The 22292-nt window shown below is 46.4% G+C and overlaps 1 protein-coding gene across 3 annotated transcripts in view; it reads right to left on the bottom strand.

Moving 5' to 3' along the window:
• Mgat5 (alpha-1,6-mannosylglycoprotein 6-beta-N-acetylglucosaminyltransferase) overlaps positions 1–22292 on the bottom strand; it is a 298102-nt gene that overhangs the window by 65157 nt on the left and 210653 nt on the right. For all 3 annotated transcript variants that reach the window (XM_041648193.1, XM_041648192.1, XM_041648194.1), the window contains exon 11: positions 14864–14997. In XM_041648193.1, coding sequence (XP_041504127.1) covers positions 14864–14997 — 134 coding nt within the window. The remainder of the gene's footprint in view (positions 1–14863; positions 14998–22292) is intronic.

Genomic DNA, 22292 nt, shown 5'->3' with positions numbered 1-22292 from the left:
TATCTGGAGACCAGGCCTCTCACTAGTCTGGAACCGGCCAAGCAGCTAGTAGGCTGGCTGGCTAGCTAACCCAAGGTATCCACCTATCTCCACTCCCTCCTGTACACACGACACACAACTTTAGGTGGATTTTTGGGGTCACGTTTGCAAGGCAAGCACTGACTCAGCTGCCGCTCCATCCTAGCCACCTCGGTTCTGTCATTTCAAACTGGGACTTATAGTCCCAAGGACTTCATAACCATGGTGATAACCTCACTGGCTGTGGTGAGGACCCTCAGATGTTAACATGGTGATGTCCAAAGGATTCTGGTCCAGTCAGAAAGAGCGTCAAAGAAGGGGGATGCCATTGGCAGCCTTTCCTTAAGCATTTTAATACAGCAGGGCTAACTCCAGGCTCCCCTGGAACTTTACCCTTCTCTGAGGAGATCAGGGCTCTGGTTCATCCCGAGGACAGATGGGCTCATTCAGTACACAGGGCTGCACAGCCACAGCCAGAATTCATGAACATATGCTGCCTATAGGATTTTTATTTAAGCATAAAATTACACATTGATGCTAAATACGTTTTTAGAAGCATGGATGTTATTACATTCAAAAATATTTTCTAAATTGCTTTATCACTATTTCTCAGTGTCACTATACTTCTTGTAATAAAACAATGGATTCTGCTTCCAACAGAGAGCCCACGCTGTCAAGTCTTCTCTTAATATATACATTCATGTTATATGTGTGTTAATATATATTAACATAAAACTCTTATCAATAGGCTCTATCATTGCAGGACCTGTTCCAAGGGCTTGGTGACATGGTTCTGCATAGACGTAGCAGGTTCCATATGGGCAAAGCCCATGATTTGAGTTTCTACACAAATATGACTCCTCCAGCTTTCTGGTTGGCAGGGAAGCCACTTAGGTGCCAATGCTTCCAAAAGGAAAAAAATCTACTTAGCTTTTCTCTCCAAGATGCAAGCAAAAACCCAACTTTCTGCTTCCTTCTTGCTTCATGATTTTGCTGCACTGGCCGAGGTTCTGAGTGCTGGGATTTAAGAGTCACAGTGAACCTGTATCAAGGCATTCTTGCTGTGCCGAGGCATGGAGGTGGTGCAGAGAGAAGGGCAGAGATTAACATTGGATGCTTTTCTTCATTGGTCTGTACTGGTTTCTTCTGAGACAGGGTCTCTCACTGAACCTGGTGCTCGCCAACTAGACGGGCAGGCTGGTGAGCTCCAAGTGCTGGGAACACAGATGTGCACAGCCAGGCCTACCCTGCCCCCTTCAGGTGCTAGCCAGGGATCTGAACCCAGATCCTCACACTTTCTCGGCGAGCACTTTATCCACTGAGTCATCTCCCCTTGGTGCTCTCTATGGGTGTGCCTCAACCTCTGAGAAATGAGCGCCATTATCCCAGGGCTTCAGAGCCAGGTAACCACAGAGATTTTTTTGTTCAGAACTAAATGAAGAACCCCAAGTTTCTTCTATCCCCAGGATGCCTTCTTTAGGCTGATATGGGCACAGCCCTCTTGACATCTCCCCATGCCCTGGACTTCATCTCTGTGAGGAGCTGTGTGGGGAAAATGGACCGTGCTTAAACAGCTTGGCCACTGATCAACATCTCAGCACCTACCAGTGAGGCCATCTTCCCCAGGCTCAACCAAGTCCAGTCTGAAAGGGCAGGTCCAGGTCAGTCTCCTTAAGCCTTTCCATTGTCAGCAGACTTGCCCTATCAACCCTGTGATTTACCTAGGGAAGGGACGTCCAGCCAGTGGCCCAGAGTAGTTGTGAATGCTGCCCCATCCAAAGCTACAGCTTACTTAAAAGATGATGCGATTTTCTTGTCATTGTTTTTTAGACAGGCAGATGACAGGGTCTTCTTACAGTGCCACATAAAAGAAAACACAAACATGTCCTCCAACCTGCAGTCCTTGTGTTGGGTTGGATACCCCTAGCCCAAGACAATTCTTTGACCAGTGTGCCTAGGGAAGCAAAACAAAACCCCCCAAACAACAACAAACAAAACAAAACAACTACAAAAACATACACCCTTGATCTAACTGGAGGGGAAATATGATCCACGTCCTATTCAGATGGCTATGGCTATCAGAGCACAGAAATTCCGAGGCATATGGATCCATCCTCCTGCAGGATCATTCTTCTTTTTTTTTTTTTTTTTTTTTTTTTTTGGTTTTTCGAGACAGGGTTTCTCTGTGGTTTTGCAGCCCTTCTTTTTGCTTTTAATCAATTAGTTCAATTTATTCTATACGCATGGGTCCTTTGCCTGCATGTGTGTCTGTGTAGCATGGGCATACAGCGCCTGAAGAATCCTGAAGAAGGCATCAGATCCCCTGGAGCTAAAGCTACAGAGTTGTGAGTCACTACGTGGGTCCTGCGGAAGAGCAGCCAGTGCTCTGACCCACTGAGCCATCTCTCCAGCCCATGAACAATCTTCACCTTCTATAGCAGATGAAAACAACTGTGTGGACCATGTGTGCATATGAACACGTCTGAAAGCCAGAGTACAGCTTCATGTGGTTTTGCTCAAGCATCATCGACATTTGTTTCTGAGGCACAGCCCCTCACTGGCGCTCACTGAATAAGCCAGACTGGTTAGCCCGTGAGCCCCAGGGGTCCTCCTGTCTCTGCCTCCCCAGTGCGGGGATCATGAGTGTATGCCCCCACGTCCGGTCTTTTCATGTGGCTTCTGGGGACAGAGGTCTTCAGGCTTGCACGACAAGAGCTTTACTGATGGGGCCATCTCTCCAAGGCCTGCAGAGCTTTAACGACACTTCCTGTGTAAGTTCCCCGGCTTTCTCCTAAGATTACCTGGGCACCAGACTCCTTTAGACTATTAGGGACCTACCTAGCTCTTCCTCCTTGTGAAGCAAAGGCTCTGCACAGCTAGATGGGCTCTGTACACCGCCATAGCCAGCCTTGTTGCCCTCTCTCCGCTCTGGGAAAGCGGGCTTTTTACTATCGCCATGCCTTTCTTCCCACACCAGCTGCCAAGTTGTTAGAGCTAGAGTAATAGTGGAAAGCCTCTGGGCAGATTACAATCACGACAGCTGTGTTTACTAAGAGCTAAGAATGAACACATCCCAGAGCTATTAGTACGTGGGGGATGGGGGCCTGGGAACCTTCTGGAAGAACCCCATCCTCAGGATATTTGCTAGCTGCCCGAGTCTCCTGCTTCTCAAGATGGTTTTGGCTTTTGGATAAGACCTTCAGGGGCCTGGTTTCTACTAGCCCAAGCTTTAATGACTGACATTTGACTGCTTATGCTAGTAAAAGAGCAGCCCTGGTCAGTGGACAGGTGGGTCACATGACTCCTTTTGCTGCTCTGCTGGCTCCCTAACCACCCATAAGAAAACCTAAGATTCTGTCACTCATCTTTCAAACCTCGGCCCGAGTGCTGTCTGTCCCAAGTGTGATTATCCGTGCAAAAGGCAGGAAAGCAACACACCCATTCCGGTAAACTGCTTGCTCTAAACGAGGCTTCCTTCATTTTCTCACCTGAAAGACTGCTACTTGTTCCTGGGCCATGAAAGAGTGTTGGGGTAGCTTGCAAAATTCCTACCAGTCATTATCTGAGTGAACGGGCAAACTCTTTTTCTTTTTATTATTTAATTTTTAAATGTTGTAATTACATTGACTTATTTGTGTTGAGGGGGCATGTGGGAGGTCAAATGACAACCCTTGCGACTGTCCCCTCCTTCAACATGCGGGGCAGGGCACTGAACTCAAGCACCTGGGCTGGATTAGAGCACCTGCATCTACTGAGCCATCTCAATGGCCTTATTTTTATGTATTTGAGATGGGTTTCATGTGGCCAAGACTGGTCCTCAGCTTATTATATAGCTGGACGATGACCTGGATCCTGCTTCTTCTACCTCCCAAGGGTTGAGATTATAGATGTGCTGGGGATGGAACCCAGGGCCTTCTGCATGCTCTACTAACTGAATAGAATCTCCAGACTCTGTCTTGGAGACTTGAAACAACACCTTCAGAAGGACTGTCATCCAAGGAACAACCCAGGGGCTGTACCCCTTAGTAGCTGTACCCCTTAGTTCCAAACAGTCACACAAAGCTTTTTATGCATTGCTTATATTGCCAAAACAAGCTTGGGATTCTAGCTTTTCTGACAAACCTCTCCAAACGACTTGTTTTCTCTTCTCTTCTCTTCTCTTCTTCTCTTCCCTTATCTCTCTCTCTAACCCTTTCTTTCCTTTGCTCCTCCCCCCTTCTGTCCCTTTCTGTGTGGGTATGTATATATATACACAATCACAAAACAACCTTATGTGCAATCACCTTATCATTTAGTTTTGATCTCTTAATTTCCTTTATAACCTTTATTAAATTAGTTCTTTGATTATATGTATATAATGAATTCTGATTATTCTCATCCCTTACCCTTCCTCGTGTTCCTCCTATCCCTGTTTGTTGTAATTGGTGTGGCGAGGCTGCATCCCTGGCACCCCGGCTGCCTGGCTAGCTTATGCCCCCAAATAACAACACAAAAACTGTATTCTTTTAAACACTGCCTGGCCCATTAGTTTCAACCTCTTAACCCATTTCTAATAATCTATGTAGCACCACGAGGTGCGCTTACCAGGGAGGATTCTAGCCTACGTCCATCCTGGGTCGGAGCTGAATCGCGTCTGCCTCAGAGAGCAGAGCTCTCGCTTCCACCCCAGAGAGGGGAGCATGGTGTCTCTCTGAGCTCACTTCCTCTTCCTTCCAGCATTCTGTTCTGTTTACTCCTCCCACCTATGTTTTAACCTATCAGGGACAAGCAGTTTCTTTATTGCTTAACCAATGAAATCAACAGATTGATATATGATACTCCCACATGACCTGTTGACCCTTCCGTCTAATCACAAGTCCCTTTCCCACACTCCTATCTTTTTGTTTTGCTGTTTGAGTCTTCTTCTTCTTCTTCTTCTTCTTCTTCTTCTTCTTCTTCTTCTTCTTCCTCCTCCTCCTCCTCCTCTTCTTCTTCTTATTATTATTATTTCAGGGATAGGGTATGACACTGGAATTGAAGACTTGGTGTTTTGTGGGGTAGACTGGCTAGCTAGCAAGCCCCATAGATCCTACTGTCTCTTTCCCCACGGTGCTGGGAGTACAAACACAAGCCCCATGCCTAACTTTTTACACAGATTCTGGTAATCAAATTCAGGTCTTCACGCTTGTACATCAAACACTTTCCTGAGTGAGCCATCCCCCAGCCCTCCAATGGCATGTTTTCTAATTTTAAAAGTACTATGCTGGCTCAGTGTAAGTGCTAGGAGTGGGATTCAGCCTCTACAGGGTAAGGATGTGCTTTGGGCACTGTTGCATGAAAAGCACACGTGGGCAACATATTTCCTTGACTCTGCCAGCCTGGGTCCCCCTCTACCCTCCCTTATTTCTTTGCCATCCACATTCTGCGAAGACAATCTGAGGGATGCCAGGGACCTTACAAAGAGCCCAAATGCTCTGGCCTTACAGACACCTCTCAGAAGTTCAGCCCCAGTGTCTACAGCCACAGCAGTGGGGGCTCGATGGCTTCCCATGTGGCTCTCTCAGCTCAGTTCATCTGCCTCTGCGGTTCCTAGAAACTCTCAACTCTTTTCCTGTCCCTTTTTAGCTTTGTCTCTTACTGTTTGTCTCTACAAGGTCCTTTTCTCGCCACTCCCAACCTTGGTTAAGCCTTGACCAACAAACTGATTTCAATCCATCTTCAAATAATAGGTTTCTGAGTCTCTCTACATTTTATTCCTCTAGATCAAAAGTGCTTCAATTTAATTCACTCCTGGAGATTTATTTATTTATTTGAGACATTTTCCTGTAGCTCAGGCTAGACTTGAACTCCTAATGTAGCTGAGGATGACCTTGAATTTCCAATCCTTCAGCTCCCACCTCCCTGGTATTATAATGCTGGTATTACAGGCATGCACCATCATACCTGGTTATATAGTACCGGAAATCAAATCCAGGGCTTTGTATATGCTAAGTGAGTGCCCTATCAACTGAGCTGTATCCTCAACCATGAAAATCATATTGGTAGTAGAAAAATTCAACAGACATCAAAGAAGAGAAGACACTGCTAGAACAGATTTACACAACAACATGCATCTCTGTCACGGACAGGCTGTTCAATGGATGCCCCTTGCATTCTGTAGAGTAGCTGGCGGACACTGTAGCCATTTTAGTTTAAGCACTTCATGCTATCTGCACAATGATTAATCCATAATCAATTTCACATATCAATGCATTCTCAGACTGTCTTCCTACGGCTAACTGAAGCATGAGTGTATTTATTAAGTCACGCAATCTTCACTCAACCCCTAACAAACACGCTACTGTTTTTATTCATTTTGCAAAAAGAACTCAGAGACACAGGGAGCTGAAATAATTGGCTACATTAAGGATGGCATCCCACTGTCTCCAGGTGGACACACTAGTACAGAGGCAGGGGACCAATACCTTAAGTGTTCACATGGAATGGCAGTATGCTTAGTGCTCCCAAATACTGAACACAGCCCCTTAATCCTATATGTTAAGGTTCAACTTGGAGGCCCATAGTCAATTCTTGGCAGACTCATACTGCTGACCCATATGAACCCTTAAATCTCCTATGTTCATGGATGCTTTCTGGGCAGTTGGCTTTGTGGACTCTGTGCCTGGTCTGTCCCAATATCCTGCTCTCTGTCCCTCTCCCAGGCTCCTGGCTGGCGCTGCCCTACTTCTGATGCGTCCGGAAGACTACTTCCTTCTTGCTTGATCTTGAAAGAATTAGACAAGGCCAAGGACGGGTCTGGATTATAGCATCACAGACTCTGGGGATGGGAGAGAACAGGCAGGGCGGCTGCATCATTTTACAAAAGAGGAAAGCGAAACCAGAAAACAAGCAGCAGGTAACCCAGACAGTCAAGTCCGCTTTCCTGCCCAGGGCTCCTCCTGTCCCAGACTGTCCACAGTCAGCATCTCCAGACTGACAGATGGATTCGTCCGGGAGAATGTGTTCTGCCAACAGACAAGCTCTTTACAATGGAAGCAGAAAGCTTGCAGAAGCTGAATGTATGACCAGGAAAACGAGATGGAAAAGGTTGCCTGATCTTTGCTGGTCCTCGCATTGTACACTCAGCAAATGTGCAGGGGTCTGTGGGGGATGTGACCCAGGCTGGGTTACAACCAGTGCTGTTTTGTTTGTAGGAGCCTTTGAGGGCCCTGGATTGTAAGCTTTCCTCTCGTTGTATTGTAGGGTGTGTGTACTTGTGTCTAAAAGTGTGTGCACATGCACATGGGGGCCATCCTCGGATCCTATCTGCCTTGTATTTTTGAGAGAGTCTCAGTAGTCTAAAACTCTCCAGGCAGGCTGGGGTCTACCTGTCTGTGCCTCCACAATGCAGGCATTACAGGTACTACCACACCCCACTTTTGTTTATATCTGTTTGCAGATCAAACTTGGGTCCTTTTGCTTGTAGAGAAAGCACTTAATGACTGAGCCATCTTCCCAGTTTATGAGGATTCACTTGTTATTTATTTAGGAGGGCGAGGATGCTGTGGTGTGTGTGCAGAGGTCAGAGGACACGCTGTGGTAGTTGATTCTCTCCTTCTATCATGATGGTCCCGGGATCATGCTTGTGGGCTTGGCAGCAAGCACTTCTATCCAATGAACTATCATTCCTGATGGTTTCTTTTGTTTCTTATCTCTATCTTTCTTCCCAGTTACCACAAGCTACTACCTGAGTTAGAGGAGAAGGCTCTACCATATGATCATACTTTTCCACATGCTAGGTACAGAAGGCATGCAAATGACCTCTGCCTGATGAACGGCTGCCCTCAAAAGTTCCTTCCCCTCCACCTCCTTGAATTCAAATGTGCTTCTGGTGTAAGCCTAGGGTCTGAAGGACCATGACCAGGTTCCTATGATTGCCATGTCCAAGGGTAAGAAACTAAAGGGAGTATTCATTTAGAAAGTTCTTTTGTTTAGACCTGGAATCAAGAGCAGTGATGGGACTGGATAGGGGGCTCAGAGGTAAAGTGTGTACTTACTGCTCTAGCAGAGGATCTGAGTTGGGCATCTTGAACCCACTGTCTTAGTTAGGGTTGCGATTGCTGGGACGAAACACCATGACCAAAGCAAGCTGGGGAGGAAAGGCTTTTTTGGCTTACATTTTCACATCATGGTTCATCTTGAAGGAAATCAGAACAGGAGCTCAAACAGGACAGGAACCTGGGTGCAGGAGCTGATGCAGAGTCCATGAAGGGATGCTGCTCACTAGCTTGCTCCTTATGGCTTGCTCAGTCTGATTTCTTATAGAGTCAAGGACTACCGACCCAGGGATAACACCACCTATAATGGGTTGGGCCTCCTTCACCAAACACTAATAAGAAAATGCCCTACACCCCAGATCCTATGAATTTATTTTTCTCAATTGTTGTTCACTCCTTTCAGATAACTTTTTGTCAGGATGACTTAAAACTAACCAGAATATCCATATTGGGTTGTTCGTAACCACTGGAACTGGAGTTCCAGGGAATCCAATCCCCTCTTCTGGGCTCCTGGGCATCTGGCTCTTCATGTGAACACACCCACAAGTAAACACATGATGTGGGATTCCCCTCCATATGCTGTGAATACCATTGGTTAATAAAGGAACTGCTTTGGGTCAATAGCAGAGCTATAGAGGAACAGAACTAGGTGGAGAAAACTAAACTGAATGCTGGGAGGAAGAAGGCTGAGTCAGGGAGAAGTCATAGAGCTGTTGCCAGAGACAGATGCTAAAACTTTGCTGGTAGGCCACAACCTCATGGTGATGCGCAGATTAATGGAGATGGGTTAAATTCAGATGTAAGAGTTAGCAAATAAGAAGCTAGAGCTAATGGGCCAAGCAGTGACTTAAATAATACAGTTTCTGTGTGATTATTTCGGAACTGAGCTGCCACACAGTCAGGGAACCAACAAGAGGCCTCCCTTCAACAAATACATGCACTTACATATAATTTAAAAAGTAATAAAATAAATCTTTTTTAAAGGAGCTATGATAATATTAAATTTCAACAGACTCAATATTGATTCCTTTTACCTTAGGTTGACATATATGCTTAGGTTGACATATGGTAGCTGCTGATGGCCTCATTTATCTCTGTTATCTGGTAAGGAGGAAGTATGGTCACAGGTTTAGCCTACTTACAAAATAAGCTATTTTGTAAGAATTCAAGAATTTCAGTCTATTCCCTAATTATAATGGTCTTTGGTGGTTCATTAAAACCGCGCATTAAAAGCAGTTAATCCCTACTATGAAATCAAATGGAATTTCTCCAAATGACTTCCATTTCCAATTCTCCCTGCATTTCAATGAAGCCAGAATCAACCTAATTAGCAAGCCAGATAATTACATAGTTCTTTGGATGGGGCTCCATCTCAGACTCAGAGGTCACTTAGACTATAGACTTTTCAGACTTATTTCTGGTGGTTTAAAGCAACATTCCCACTATTTTGAAATATTGAAATCGTCACTGGAGAAAGCCAGTATATCTCTCGTAGGATGGATCAAATACGGTGTGGCTGTCCTCAGATAGCTCATAGTGACTGCACTGTAGCACTCCAAAGAACACAGTTAATAATCATACATCTTAGGAGGAGGCTGTGGCTCAGGTGGCAGAATACTTGCTTGCAGGAAGTTCTGGGTTCCATCTGCAACACTGCATATATTGGGTATGGTAGTGAAGTGTAATCTCAGCATTCAGGAAGCAGAGGCAGGAGGGTCAGATGTTCATGGTTATCCCTTGGCTACGTAGAAAGTCGGAGACCAGCCTGGGCTCCATGAGGCTGAAGCTGAAGCTCATTAATTTGGCTAGACTAGCTGGCCAGCGAGCTCCAGAATCCTTCTGTCTCTGCCTCCTCAGTGCTGGGGTTACAGGTGTGTTCTACCTTGCACAGCTTTCAACTAAGCACTGGGGATCTGAACTCGAATCCTTTTGCTTGAGCAGTAAGCACTTTAACAACTGAACCATCTCCCAAACTTCCCAATCTACATTGGAAGAAAATCTCCCTGGCTATTATATATAGAATACATTGAGAATTAATTAGAAAACTGGTGTGTGTGTGTGTGTGTGTGTGTGTTACAGTCATGGTCCACTTACGGACATTATTCTGCCCCATTTCTTAGGCCCGAAGTAAAGGGACCTGTTATTGGTTGAAGCTGAATGTGTGTGCTTCCAACCATAATCTCAGAGGTCCAGATCAAAAGTTTTCCCTAATCAAATGAGATAGGTTTTCTCTGCTTGTTGCCAGGCAGGCTACGTCTGCAGCAAGCCAGGCCCTGGAATCTGGAGCAGAAAATTATATGAATGACTGTGATGGAGAGTTAGTCACTCAGCAGAACTGTAAGGCTACTGCGGAGCTGGCCACCGGGGAGGCAAGTGGACAGGAGCAGTGGCTTATCTGCTTTGTTAATATCTGCCCTGGTCTCCTGCTGTCCACTCTGGTCACACAGGGTGATTGCCTGTCCAAGCTTTGGAACACTGCTTTGTACATGAAGTCACCAATTTCAATCAAGCAAGGGACAACAAGGAGTTGAGTCAAGAGAGGTAGTGCAGAGCCTGGATCTTGGCGCTGCCATTTGAACAGATTGAGGGACTGTGGCCATGTTGGTGCCATCATCGTTAAGGATGGCCAAGAGCAAAAGACATCAGCATGGACCACCTTCAATGATGGCTATGAAGGGATTCAAACGGTGGAATCATGTCCACCAACTGCTATAATGCTGGAGATGGGACAAAGAGCCTAGCATGTGCTGGGAATTTAAGCCCAAGCATCTACCACTGAGTTATCAACATCCCCCATTGGCCAATGCCAGCTTGACACAAACCTAGATATAATTGGGAAGAAGAAATCTGATTTGTCTCCGTCTCATTTCCTGGTGGCCACATCTGTGAGACATTTTCTTAACTGCTATCATGCAGGAGGACCCGCCCCACTGTAGGCAACTACACCTGCGCTGTATGAGAAAGGCCGCCGACCAAGCCAGAGAAGCAAACTAACGAGTAAGTGACATTTCTCCATGGTCTCTGTTTCGGCTCTGCCTTGGCTTCCCTCGGTGACTATAACTTTTCCTCTTTCAGGTTGGTTTTGGCCAGTGTTTTATTACAGCAATAGAAACCAAATGAGAATGATGCATTCGTCATTTCACTGAAGCCTAGAGAAGCAGCCAGCTTGATGCCAGCCTTTGTGCACGGGGCTATTCCGTTAGAAATAGCTGAATTTTGCTCAAGTCCTGCCTCATCTCTCCATGAATAAGTTAATCACCAGCATAATGAAGAACCTCAAAATGAGTTCTGGAGAAACAGTTCAGGAGGTAAAGTATTTTCCTTGGAAGCATGAGGACCTGAGTTTGACCCCACAGAACCTACATAAAAAAGCTGGGCACAGTGGCACCCTTGTGAACACACCAGTAGTGGAGATGTGGAGAACGTCAGATTTCTGGGCTTGCTGAACAAACCAGGCAACCTAGTGGAACTGGTGAGTTCCAGGGCAGAGAAAGACTCTGCCTTCAAAAAACAAGGTAGAGCTGGGCAGTGGTGACTAGGCCTTTAATCTCCCAGTTCAAGACCAGTGTGGTCTACAGAGGGGGTTCCAGAACAATCAAGGCTACAGAGAAGCCCTATCTTGAACGCCCTCCCCCACAAAAAAAAGAAGAATGAAAAGAAAAGGAAAGGGAAGGGTAGGGAAGGGAAAGAAAAAAAAAGAAAAGTCAAGTCAAGAACAAGGTGAAATGCTTGATGAATGACAACCAAGGCTGTCTCCTGGCTCCACACGCACATGCCCATGCATCCTTATGTACCCATGTACATAAAGTGAGAGACAGAGAGAAAAAGAAATGGAAAGGCTATCTAAAATGCATCCTGAGAGAGACTGGGGATTTCTCAGGACATACCAGAGTTCAGAGGTGAGCGAGGAGCTCCCGAAAAGGCCAGGCAGTAAATGCTGTTGCCTCCGTAGGTCAGCTGGTCTTTGCACAATTACTCAACTCCACAATTTTAGTACAAAAGCATCCACAGACAAACAACAGGCATGGCTGTTCTCCAATAAAATGCTATTTACAAATACAGACACTAGGCTGGATTCAGCACATGGGCAGGGGTCACCAACTGCTGGCACAGTTTAGAAATGGGCATCTGCCTGTCTGCAGGCTGGCCTGTATTTACCAGATGCGCACAGGCTTGGCCATCCTCATACTCAGAACCAGCTCTCGGTGTGGCGATTCTTAACCGGCCCGATAACGATATCAGTGATAGCAACATTTAGTTACGCTGTGAGATGTGCTAAACCCTACTGAGGAGTCCTGTGTGTGTGGGGGGGGAAACAAGCCAAGAGCTGGGTGTGTGGTGCACACATTGAATTCCTGTACCAGGAAGGCTGCGGCGAGGGATCTGAGGTTCCATGGCAGCCTGGATAACACAAAGACCCTGTTTCAAGAATGCAAAACAAGGCTGGTCGTGGTGGCTCGCAGAAGTCCTTACATCTGTAATCCCAGACATTTGGGGGAGTCAAATGAGGCAGGAGGATTGCTAAGAATTTGAGGCCATCCTAATCTATGTACTAAGTATTACTTGACCAGCTTAGGCTGCATAGTGTCTAGTCAGAAAGCAGAGATCGTGAACAGGAAGCAGGGCAGGGCTACGAATCTGAATCCTCAAGCCCCTTCTCTAGTGAACTACTTCCTCCAGGGAGGCACCACCTCCTAAAGGCTCCAAATTTTTCCAAAATAGTAGCAACAGCTCAGGATCAACACAACACATGAGCCCATGGGGACAGATTTCACATTCACCTTATACCTTACACTGTTTGTACACACACAGGATGAGAGTCATTTCCTAAATTTCTGGGTTTGAACTGAGACCTGCCACATGATGTCACCGGTAGACTCCCCCACCCCCAAATCTCCCAGCATCATGCTAACATCAAGTATTTGAGATTTACAAATTTTTTAGCTAGCAATATTCAACTTGTGATAACACATAAAGAATACTATTTTATTAGAGCAGAGGTCCCCAATCTTGACATCACTGCCAATGTATGTCAGAACTATGCGGGGAACCTCCTATGTACTATGGAATGCTTATAATATTCCTCACCTGCACCCACTGGACACCAGTACTACTTCTACCCAGACATGACGATCAGGATTGCCGGGAGACACTGCCGGATCACCCGCTAGAGGTGGGAGGCAGTGACACTGTCCTTAGTGGAGAACCATGATACTATGTAGTACAGAGTCTCGTTGTTTACAATAAAAACCATTATCTGGGAATAAGTCAATGTCCACCTTAGCCACTGGGACCCACAAGATGGCTTAGTCCACGAAGATACTTGCCACTAAGCCTGCCAACCCAATTTTAATCTCCAGAACCTGGAACTCACATGGTAGAAGGAAAGAAATGATTCCTTCAGGTTGTCCTCTGATCTCCACATGGATGTATAAGCCTTACACACACACACACACACACACACACACACACACACACACAGAGAGAGAGAGAGAGAGAGAGAGAGAGAGAGAGAGAGAGAGAGAGAAATGAATACATGTAAAACCTACAAACCTGAAGGGTCTGCACCTTTTATTTTCTGAACAGCAGATCAGAAAAGCAACTAGACCTCCTAGTTGGGCATGTCACCGATACCCTCAGGGGTCAGTTTCTAACTTCCACCATCAGGGAGACACAAGGTCACAGCTTGTGATTATTCCAAGAAGGGTATAATTGGGCATTAAGGAAGAAATATGTTTGAAAAGTCCTGGGGATGTCTGTGTTGTGATTGTACTTTGGTCCTAAATCAACTTTGAGGCTGTCTGAAAAACACATTACATATAGAAGTTTCCCCGTGAAATTTCGTCCACATTTTAAATTCCTAGCCTCATTGTGAGAGTAACTGGAGGAGCGGCACTTGTCTGCTGGCGGCATTACACATACAGACACACAGCCAGAACCCACGCCTGACCTTCCATGTCTCTGGTCTAGGTAACACAACTTGTCACCAGATCCTGGGTGTCTTCGACATGAGGGCATAAGACTTCCCTTCCCACCAGTAGGTGATTCTAAGAGCTTCAGTCCCCGAGTGGATGACTACAGAGCAGCTCTGTGCATCCAGACTTCCATGGAGAGAACCCCACCCTAAACCAAAGCATTCTTCACTTTCCTTTTAGAAATCCAAGGCCAGAGTCACGCATGATGACACCAAAGACGACCTTTCGTCATCTAGAGAAAAGGTTCAGTGGTTAAGAGCACTTGTTGCTCTTCCAGAAGACCCAAGTTTGGTCCCTATGTCTCCATGTCTGGCAGCTCGCCTGAAACTCTAACCCCAAGGAGGACTGCATGCCTCTGGCCCCTGCTGGTACCTGTATGCTTCTCCCTCAAACCACACATGCAAACACACATTTTTAAAAAATGACTTTTCATCTTGTTCTGACCTCAACCCAAAGAAAGTTTCTCCTATGATGAAAACAGACATCAGCTGTCTTTGCATCCACCCAGCACTGCTGAAGTTGCAAGCATGCCCTACTTTTTATGTGGCCGCAGGAAACTGAGTACAGGTCTTCATGTACTTAACCCACCGAGCATTTCCCTAGTCCACTTTTCACATCTAACATGCAAAGAGGTAAAAGATTGGGGTACTGATGCTCTAAGGAGGAACAAGCAACCCAGGCACAGTTAGGACGCCAGCCTGCTAGAGGAACTGAACACTTGTGTACTTCTGTTCATGTCTAGTGGACGACGCAAGCCCCGGGTGCTTGGCTTGATTACTCCCCAGATCAAAGCAAAATTAAATTACCTCCCAAGCTTTCGTTCAGAGAGCTCAACACGCAGGCGGGCTGACTCACCTTCCAGAAACTATCCACTTTGCCATATACAAGGGACTGGTTCTGCCGTTTGATCTCGTTAATGTGGTGGATGTCACTGGAGTTCAGGTGCTGCTCGACCACGAAGCCCAGAAAGCTGTTGTCTGGGGTGTGAGCTGATGTAGAAAGCAAAAGACAGGGCTGTGAACATTTAGCAGGCACAGATCAGTGGTTGCATTACAGAATCAACACAAGCCGTCTAACCCACTGGTTCTGCTTGTACTTAATCTGTTTATGCCTCACCCGGGAGCTCAATCAGCTATGATTCCAGCTGGGTTTGCCATCTAGTTTGGGTAAATCAGAATCAAGCAGCATAATCTGCAATTTCACCTCCTCCATGGGGTTTTCTCTGATAAAACATACACAGGGGCTGGGGAGATGGCTGAGCGGGGAACGGCAGCACAGCCTCCTCTGGGAGTCCCAGATTCAGCCAGAGACTGTGGAGGGCTGTGGCTAAGCCTGGCAACTCAAGTTTGATCAGGCTGAGGCGGCTCAGAGAGAAGGCACTGGCCATGCAAGCAGGAGCACCTAGGCTCTATCATATGCATGCAGAGAAAAGGCTGGGGGTTGGGATGCACGTCTATAATCCCAGCATTGACAGGGAGTCAGGTGGATCCCAGTGCCTGGATGGCCAGCCTGCCTAGCAGAAAAGGGTAAACTCAAGGTTCACTGAGAGACTTTGCCTCAAAACAGACAGACAGACGGACAGACAAAGGGATAAATACTAAGATGGAAGTTATTGAAGAAGATATTAAACATCAGCCTCTGATCTATACACACAAACACAGTATGTACAGTCATGTACTTCTGTATCATGGTCGAACATGGATTGCACCATGAGAGTCACGGCTTGAAGATATCCTAAGCCGCTTTGGCTTGGTAAGTACAAGCGAGGCTGCCTGCGTAACAGCCACACACTGGCTGTCAGTGAGCCCTAGGGAGCTCCCTGCCTCTGCGTCCTCAGTGCTGTGGTTTCCTGTGTGTGTCACGACACCTGGCTTTTTATGTCAGTTCTGGTAACTGAAATCAGGTCCTCCTGTGGTTATCATCTTATCAACAGGAGCCATCTCTGCCCTCTGTGATTTCCAAGTATGTGCCACCAGGCAGGGCAATCTGATCAGAAGACAATTCTCTCTTGATTAAACAGGACCCGCACCAACTCTACCTCCCACCCCGTTCAGATAAATTTCTACTTGTCAGGAGATGGCTCAGCAAAGGCCACACATGGCTGATATGAAATGAAGCAACCATTGCTCAGTCTGACCCAAATAAAACAGAGATAAATAACACGAAGGCAAATAAATGCCCCAGTAGTTGAGATTGGTCATTTGGTACATGCCAGACACTGCAGGTTCAGACAAGTCCATTCGCCTTTGGGTACTTAATGTCAGGGGAAGTCATCTTGCTACCTTTGCTCTGGGTTTCTAGGAGCCAAGGAAAGCTTTGCCAGATACAAAGTCAGTTCAGAAGTTCTGCGTTGGGGAAGGGCACGTGCACGCACGAAGCCAGAGTTCAGGTGTCTTGTTCATACAATTTCCACCTTATTATTTTTTAAACATTTTTTAATGTGTTTATGCATGTGCCCGCATGAGGCCAGAAGAGGGCGTTGGATCCCCAGAAATGGGGCTATAGGAGGTTGTGTTGGAACTAGCAGAGGCGTGAGCTCCTGACCACAGAGCCATCTCTTTAGCCCCTCCATCTTCAACAGTGTCTTTCAATGAACTGTGAGGTCACTGCTTTGGCTAGGCTGGCTGGCCAAGGTGCTCCAGCCACCTGCCTGTCTCCACCTCCCCAGGACTGGGACTGTGAGTGCTGCCACACCCAGCATTTTTATGTGGGTGCCCAGGATGACTGAGCCACTTCCCAGCCTCCGGAAACCTTCCCAACCATCGGAGGTGGCCTGCTAGGAACGAGACACCCCAGGTCTGTTGTCACCTTTCTGAGGGAGGATGGGGGAAGAGGGGCGAGGATGCAAAGGAGATGTGGAGATGCACAGGCTACATAAACACTGCCATGTCTTCAGCCAGTCTCCAGCGCCTGTGCCTAAGGGCGGTGACAGGGGGAGGGAGGAGAGAGCAGGGCTGTGACTGGGAGCTGTGCTTGGCCAAGCCAATCTGTTCCCTCATTTCTGTGTTTTTGAACCAGCGCCCAGAGGCAAGGGCCATGGCTACAGTTAGCTGAAGAGTAAATTACTGAATAAATTCTATGGCCAACAGGAGACAAAGCAGGGGCTGCCTGCTGCTGTTTTTCTTTTTCCTCCTTTTCCAGGGGCACAGAGGGAGGGCTCTAGAACAGGAAAAAAGGAGGGACTGGGAGACAGCCAGTGCATTGGAAGCATCCTTAAGGCAGTCCGTTGTTATGCTAAAAGGCCAAGATTGGGATCTGGGGCTCGAGACTTTAAGATGGCAGTTTTGAACTGTTATTTTCAGGAAGCTGTTGTAGTGACTAACACTTTATTCTTGACATGTTTGTTTCTGTGATTCCGTTTGTCTAAGCCCCCATATGGGCACTTACAGAAAAAATGACTATCTAAAATATTTAGTGAATCTTATTATATGTCATGTTATCTAAAATGTAGCAAAAATAAGATTAAAAATTGCCAAAATAAGAAAAAAATACACGTGTGTAATTTATTTGTGTCAAAGATTTTTTCAGCTTAAAGCATGAATGTGAGACAAAGGGGGAAGAAAAAGTGTATTCTTTTTCCTTGAGGCCAGGTCTCATGTAGCCCAGGCTGGCCTCAAACTCCCTATGTAGTCAGGGATGACCTTAAACTTCCACTCCTCATGTCTCCACCTCCTCAGTGCTAGGATCACAGGCAATCACCACTACAGATGGCTTATGTGGGACTGGGGGTGGACTCCAGAGAGTCCAGCCTGTCAGGCAAGCTTACCAACTGAGCCACGCCCCCACCTATTCTTCTCCTGCTGTGTTGTGATTGTACTTTGGTTCTAAATCAACTCTGAGGCTGTCCGAAAAACACATTACATATAGAAGTTTCCCCCTGAAATTTCGTCCACATTTTAAATTCCTAGCCTCACTGTGAGAGTAACTGGAGGAGCGGCACTTGTCCGCTGGCGGCATTACACATAACAGACACACAGCCAGAACCCACGCCTGACCTTCCATGTCTCTGGTCTAGGTAACACAACTTGTCACCAGATCCTGGATGTCTTCGACATGAGGGCATAAGACTTCCCTTCCCACCAGTAGGTGATTCTAAGAGCTTCAGTCCCCGAGTGGATGACTACAGAGCAGCTCTGTGCATCCAGACTTCCACGGAGAGAACCCCACCCTAAACCAAAGCATTCTTCACTTTCCTTTTAGAAATCCAAGGCCAGAGTCATGCATGATGACACCAAAGACGACCTTTCGTCATCTAGAGAAAAGGTTTAGTGGTTAAGAGCACTTGTTGCTCTTCCAGAAGACCCAAGTTTGGTCCCTATGTCTCCATGTCTGGCAGCTCGCCTGAAACTCTAACCCCAAGGAGGACTGCATGCCTCTGGCCCCTGCTGGTACCTGTACGCTTCTCCCTCAAACCACACATGCAAACACACATTTTTAAAAAATGACTTTTCATCTTGTTCTGACCTCAACCCAAAGAAAGTTTCTCCTATGATGAAAACAGACATCAGCTGTGGGCAGAGGGCATGAGGGTGAAAGTTTGCATTTCAGCGTAAATCAATGGACTCCCACGATAAAGGAGTCTCAGGGAATGCTGCACTTTCTGTAATCAGTCCATCCTGGAAGAGAAACAAGTGGGATGTCTACAGACACCACCCCGACATCTGAGTTCTCTTTACTTTCCCAGTCTTGTCCCAAGCCTGTGTGACGGCAAAGACTGTCAACTAGAAGGGAGCTACAAGCACCTGCGAGACCAGCCTCTGGGCAGGTCTGTGAGGGAGTTTCTAGACTGGGTAAGTTGAGGAGGGAAGACCCACCCTAAATGTGGATGGTACTGCTCCAGGGACTGGGGTCTGGGACTGAATAAAAAGGAGAAAGTGAGCTGAGCATCAGCGTCAGCTCTCTCTGCTTCCTGACTGTGGATGCCATATGACCAGCTGCCTTACCCTTCTGCTGCCACGCCTTGATGGACTGTGCCCCTACACACACACACACACACACACACACACACACACAGTGAGCCCAAACAAACCCTTAAATTTCTTTTGTCAAGTATTTTGCCACAGCCGGGTGATGGTGGTGCACGCCTTTAATCCCAGCACTCGGGAGGCAGGCGGATCTCTGTGAGTTCGAGACCAGCCTGGTCTACAGAGCTAGTTCCAGGACAGGCTCCAAAGCCACAGAGAAACCCTGTCTCGAAAAACCAAAAAGAAAAAGAAAAAAAAATATTTTGCCACAGAAACAAGAAAAATGATGCACAGAGAAAATGATAGTGACTCTCATTTTATCTCCACAGGAGCTCTAATGGATGCAGATGCAGGGAGACCTACGGCCGGGAGGGGCAGTCCTGGGGTTCAGAGCCAGAACCTCCTTTTGCAATTCTACAGACAGCATCATGGTATAAATACTTCATTTTCTGTACCCTGTGAATAACGGCAGTAAACCATGCCTTCAGAGCAAAAGCATGTTCTACTATAGTCTAGAATGCACACAAGAAGACAGAAGTGCACGCACACTCTACACTATTATACACGGATAAACCGTATCACTGCAGTTCTGCCAGGCGTATTTGTGGCTACAACTTTTTTTTTTTTGTTTTGTTTTCCTTGAGACGTGGTCTCCTATAGCCCAGGTTAGCCTTGAACTCACTATGAAGCTGAGGATGACCTTGAACTTCTGATGCTCCTGCCTCCACCTCTGGAGCGCTGGGATGGCAGGAGTCTACCACCATGCCCAGTTTACGTTGTACTGGGGGGACGCAGGGCTTCCTGCATGCTATTCAAGCACTCTGCCCATGGAGCTACATCCCAGCCCCTCCTGTCTTTTTAAAATATGAGTTCTTAGTAAATGAAACTGACTTTGCTTTCAATTGCACAAATCTCCAAGGCCCGTTTCTATCCTGGTAAGTCTTTTAAACGTCTCTAAGAATTTTGAGTTACACACACAATACGCATTCCCAAAGCCATAACCCCGAGAGCAAGCCTGGGCTGCCTCCTCAGCCCTCACAGCTAGTCTCTAGGTCCCAGGGGTGTGAACTTCTCAAGACTCAGCAACTACCTCTCTCCTCTCTACCTTTAAGAGCTCAGGCCACATCGCTATTTGCCAATAAACACATTTTTCTTTCCCCTAAATAGAAATGCTTTAATTGTTTTTCCTGTTATAACTGATACATGTCCTCAGGGTAAAATTCTTTTTCTTTAGTAACAGAGAAAGATATAAAGAAGAAAGTTATCTACGAGCTTATCACATAAAAATACCCCCATCAGTGGGCTTTCTTCACCCTCTTGTTCTATGGACACTTTTTAGCTTCAAACTAAAATGGATCCTGCTACATTTACTCTGGTTATGTGTGTGTGTGTGGCCACACATACTCATGTTTTGTAACTATATATGCATATATGTGCAGGTAACCAAGCATATGTGTGTATGTGTGCATGTGTGTGTTTGTATGTACACCAGAGGATGGATGCCCTTGGCTATCATTCTCGGGTTGCAGGTACACTTATAAAAAGATGTATTTATTATTTTCATGTACATGAGTGTTTGTCTCCACATATGCAGGCAGCACATGCATTTCTGGTGCCCTCTGAAGAAGGAAGAGACTGTCAGAGCCCCTAGCATAGGAGTTCAGGCAGTTGTGAGCCATCATTTGGGTGTTGAGAACTAAACCTGGTTCCTCTGCAAGAGCAGGAAGTGTTTTTAACTTCTGAGCCACCTCCCCAGCTCTCAATTTGTTTTCTGAGAGAGGGTCTCTTAGAGTTCACCAAGTAGGGTAGCCTCGCTGGCCAGCAAGCCCCAGGGCCCTCCAGCCTCTGTTTCCCCAGACAGCAATTACAAATGCACATCACCTTGTGACCCCACCCTCACCCCGACAGAGTTTCTTGGTGTAGTCCTGGCTGTCCAGGAACTTACACTGTAGATCAGGCTGGCTCCAAACTCAGAGATTCACCTGCCTCTGCCTCCCGAGTGCAGGGGATCAAAGGTGTGTGCCGCCACCACTGCCAGGCTTTGTGCGGCATTTGAACATAGGCTCCAGGGACTGAACTCAGGCCCTTATGCATATAAAGCAAGCACTTAACCAGCTGAGCCATTTCGCCAGCCCATAACCTGGATTTAAAAGCTGCACATAGACAGTGGCTATATTTTTCAAATTTTACCAAAGCTGATGTTCCTAAATGGTTATGATGCTCGGTTTGTTGAGAGAGGAGGCCGGGCACAGACGAGGGAAACAGCGATGTGCAGTGGAGGCGAAAGCACGGATGTCTGAGCTGTCCATAGAGGCACACCTGAGTGAGCCGTACGTGTCAAAAAGCACTTTAGGAGGGAATGAACTTGAGAAGAGAGCCCCTCCTGAAGGCTGATCCGCAGAGGAAGCTCTGACTTGCAGGTCCCTAAAGGAGCAAAAGCCTTTTAACTTAAAGACTAAAAAGGCCGTTTGCATGGAAAATGGCCCCTTCGATTGTCCTTGGAGTAAAACTGTGCACTGAAGTGCCCATCTTCAGTGAGAACTGACAGGCTCGCAAGGAGAGAGAAGCAGCTTGCTGTCTTCCTACAGTTTCCCTAATCCATGGAATCTTCTAAAACCAGGAAGGCCCTGTGCTCAACAGCAGAAGGCAAATACAGTCCTGGCACCCGGCCTCGATGACCACGGAGGGGTGGCTCTAGGTAGCCAATAGAGTAAGTCCTTTGTCATTTTTTATAATCAATAACTCAAGTAAAATTTTATCCTTCTCAAAGATCTCTGATGCAGTTTGACAGCTGAGAGGGTTTGGCAGTTTAAAAAGACAACCTCACTAAACAAATTTCAGTTCAACTTCTTAACATGTTTTAAATAAAGGGTGTTTTAAGATATGCAAATGCAAGTTATTAATGTGTATACCTGCAAGTTCTAAAGGTGTGAGGACAAAGTCAAGTTATCAAGTTTCTCCTTCACACTGCTTTCCATAGTCCTAAAGATACTTTTCATTGTGTAAAAACACCTGTCACAGTCATTCTGACATAAATATGCTACCGTTTATATAATGCAAGTTTCTAAAACAACTCAAAAATTATTGTGAGTTCAGGGAGGTGAATTGAAAGATTCTTCTTAAACAGGTCAGAACACCTCTCTGAAATTTTTTTTCTTCCTAAACTTAACTTTGTCCTCTGCTATAGCAATACCTTGCCAGGTCCAAGAGACACCGGACAGGTCCACACCATAAATCCAGGATGGGAATAAAGCAACCAGCTACCCCAGGGTGTGATCAGCACCCAGCTTTCTCAGGCCTGCCAAGAAAGACTTCGATAC

Source organism: Microtus oregoni, unplaced genomic scaffold (genome assembly GCF_018167655.1).
Source record: "Microtus oregoni isolate MIOR12 unplaced genomic scaffold, Mior012 000003F_ref0000135, whole genome shotgun sequence".
Classification (NCBI taxonomy): Eukaryota; Metazoa; Chordata; class Mammalia; order Rodentia; family Cricetidae; genus Microtus; species Microtus oregoni.
Note: the sequence above shows the minus strand (reverse complement) of the source record. Positions and strands in the feature narration are given on the sequence as shown.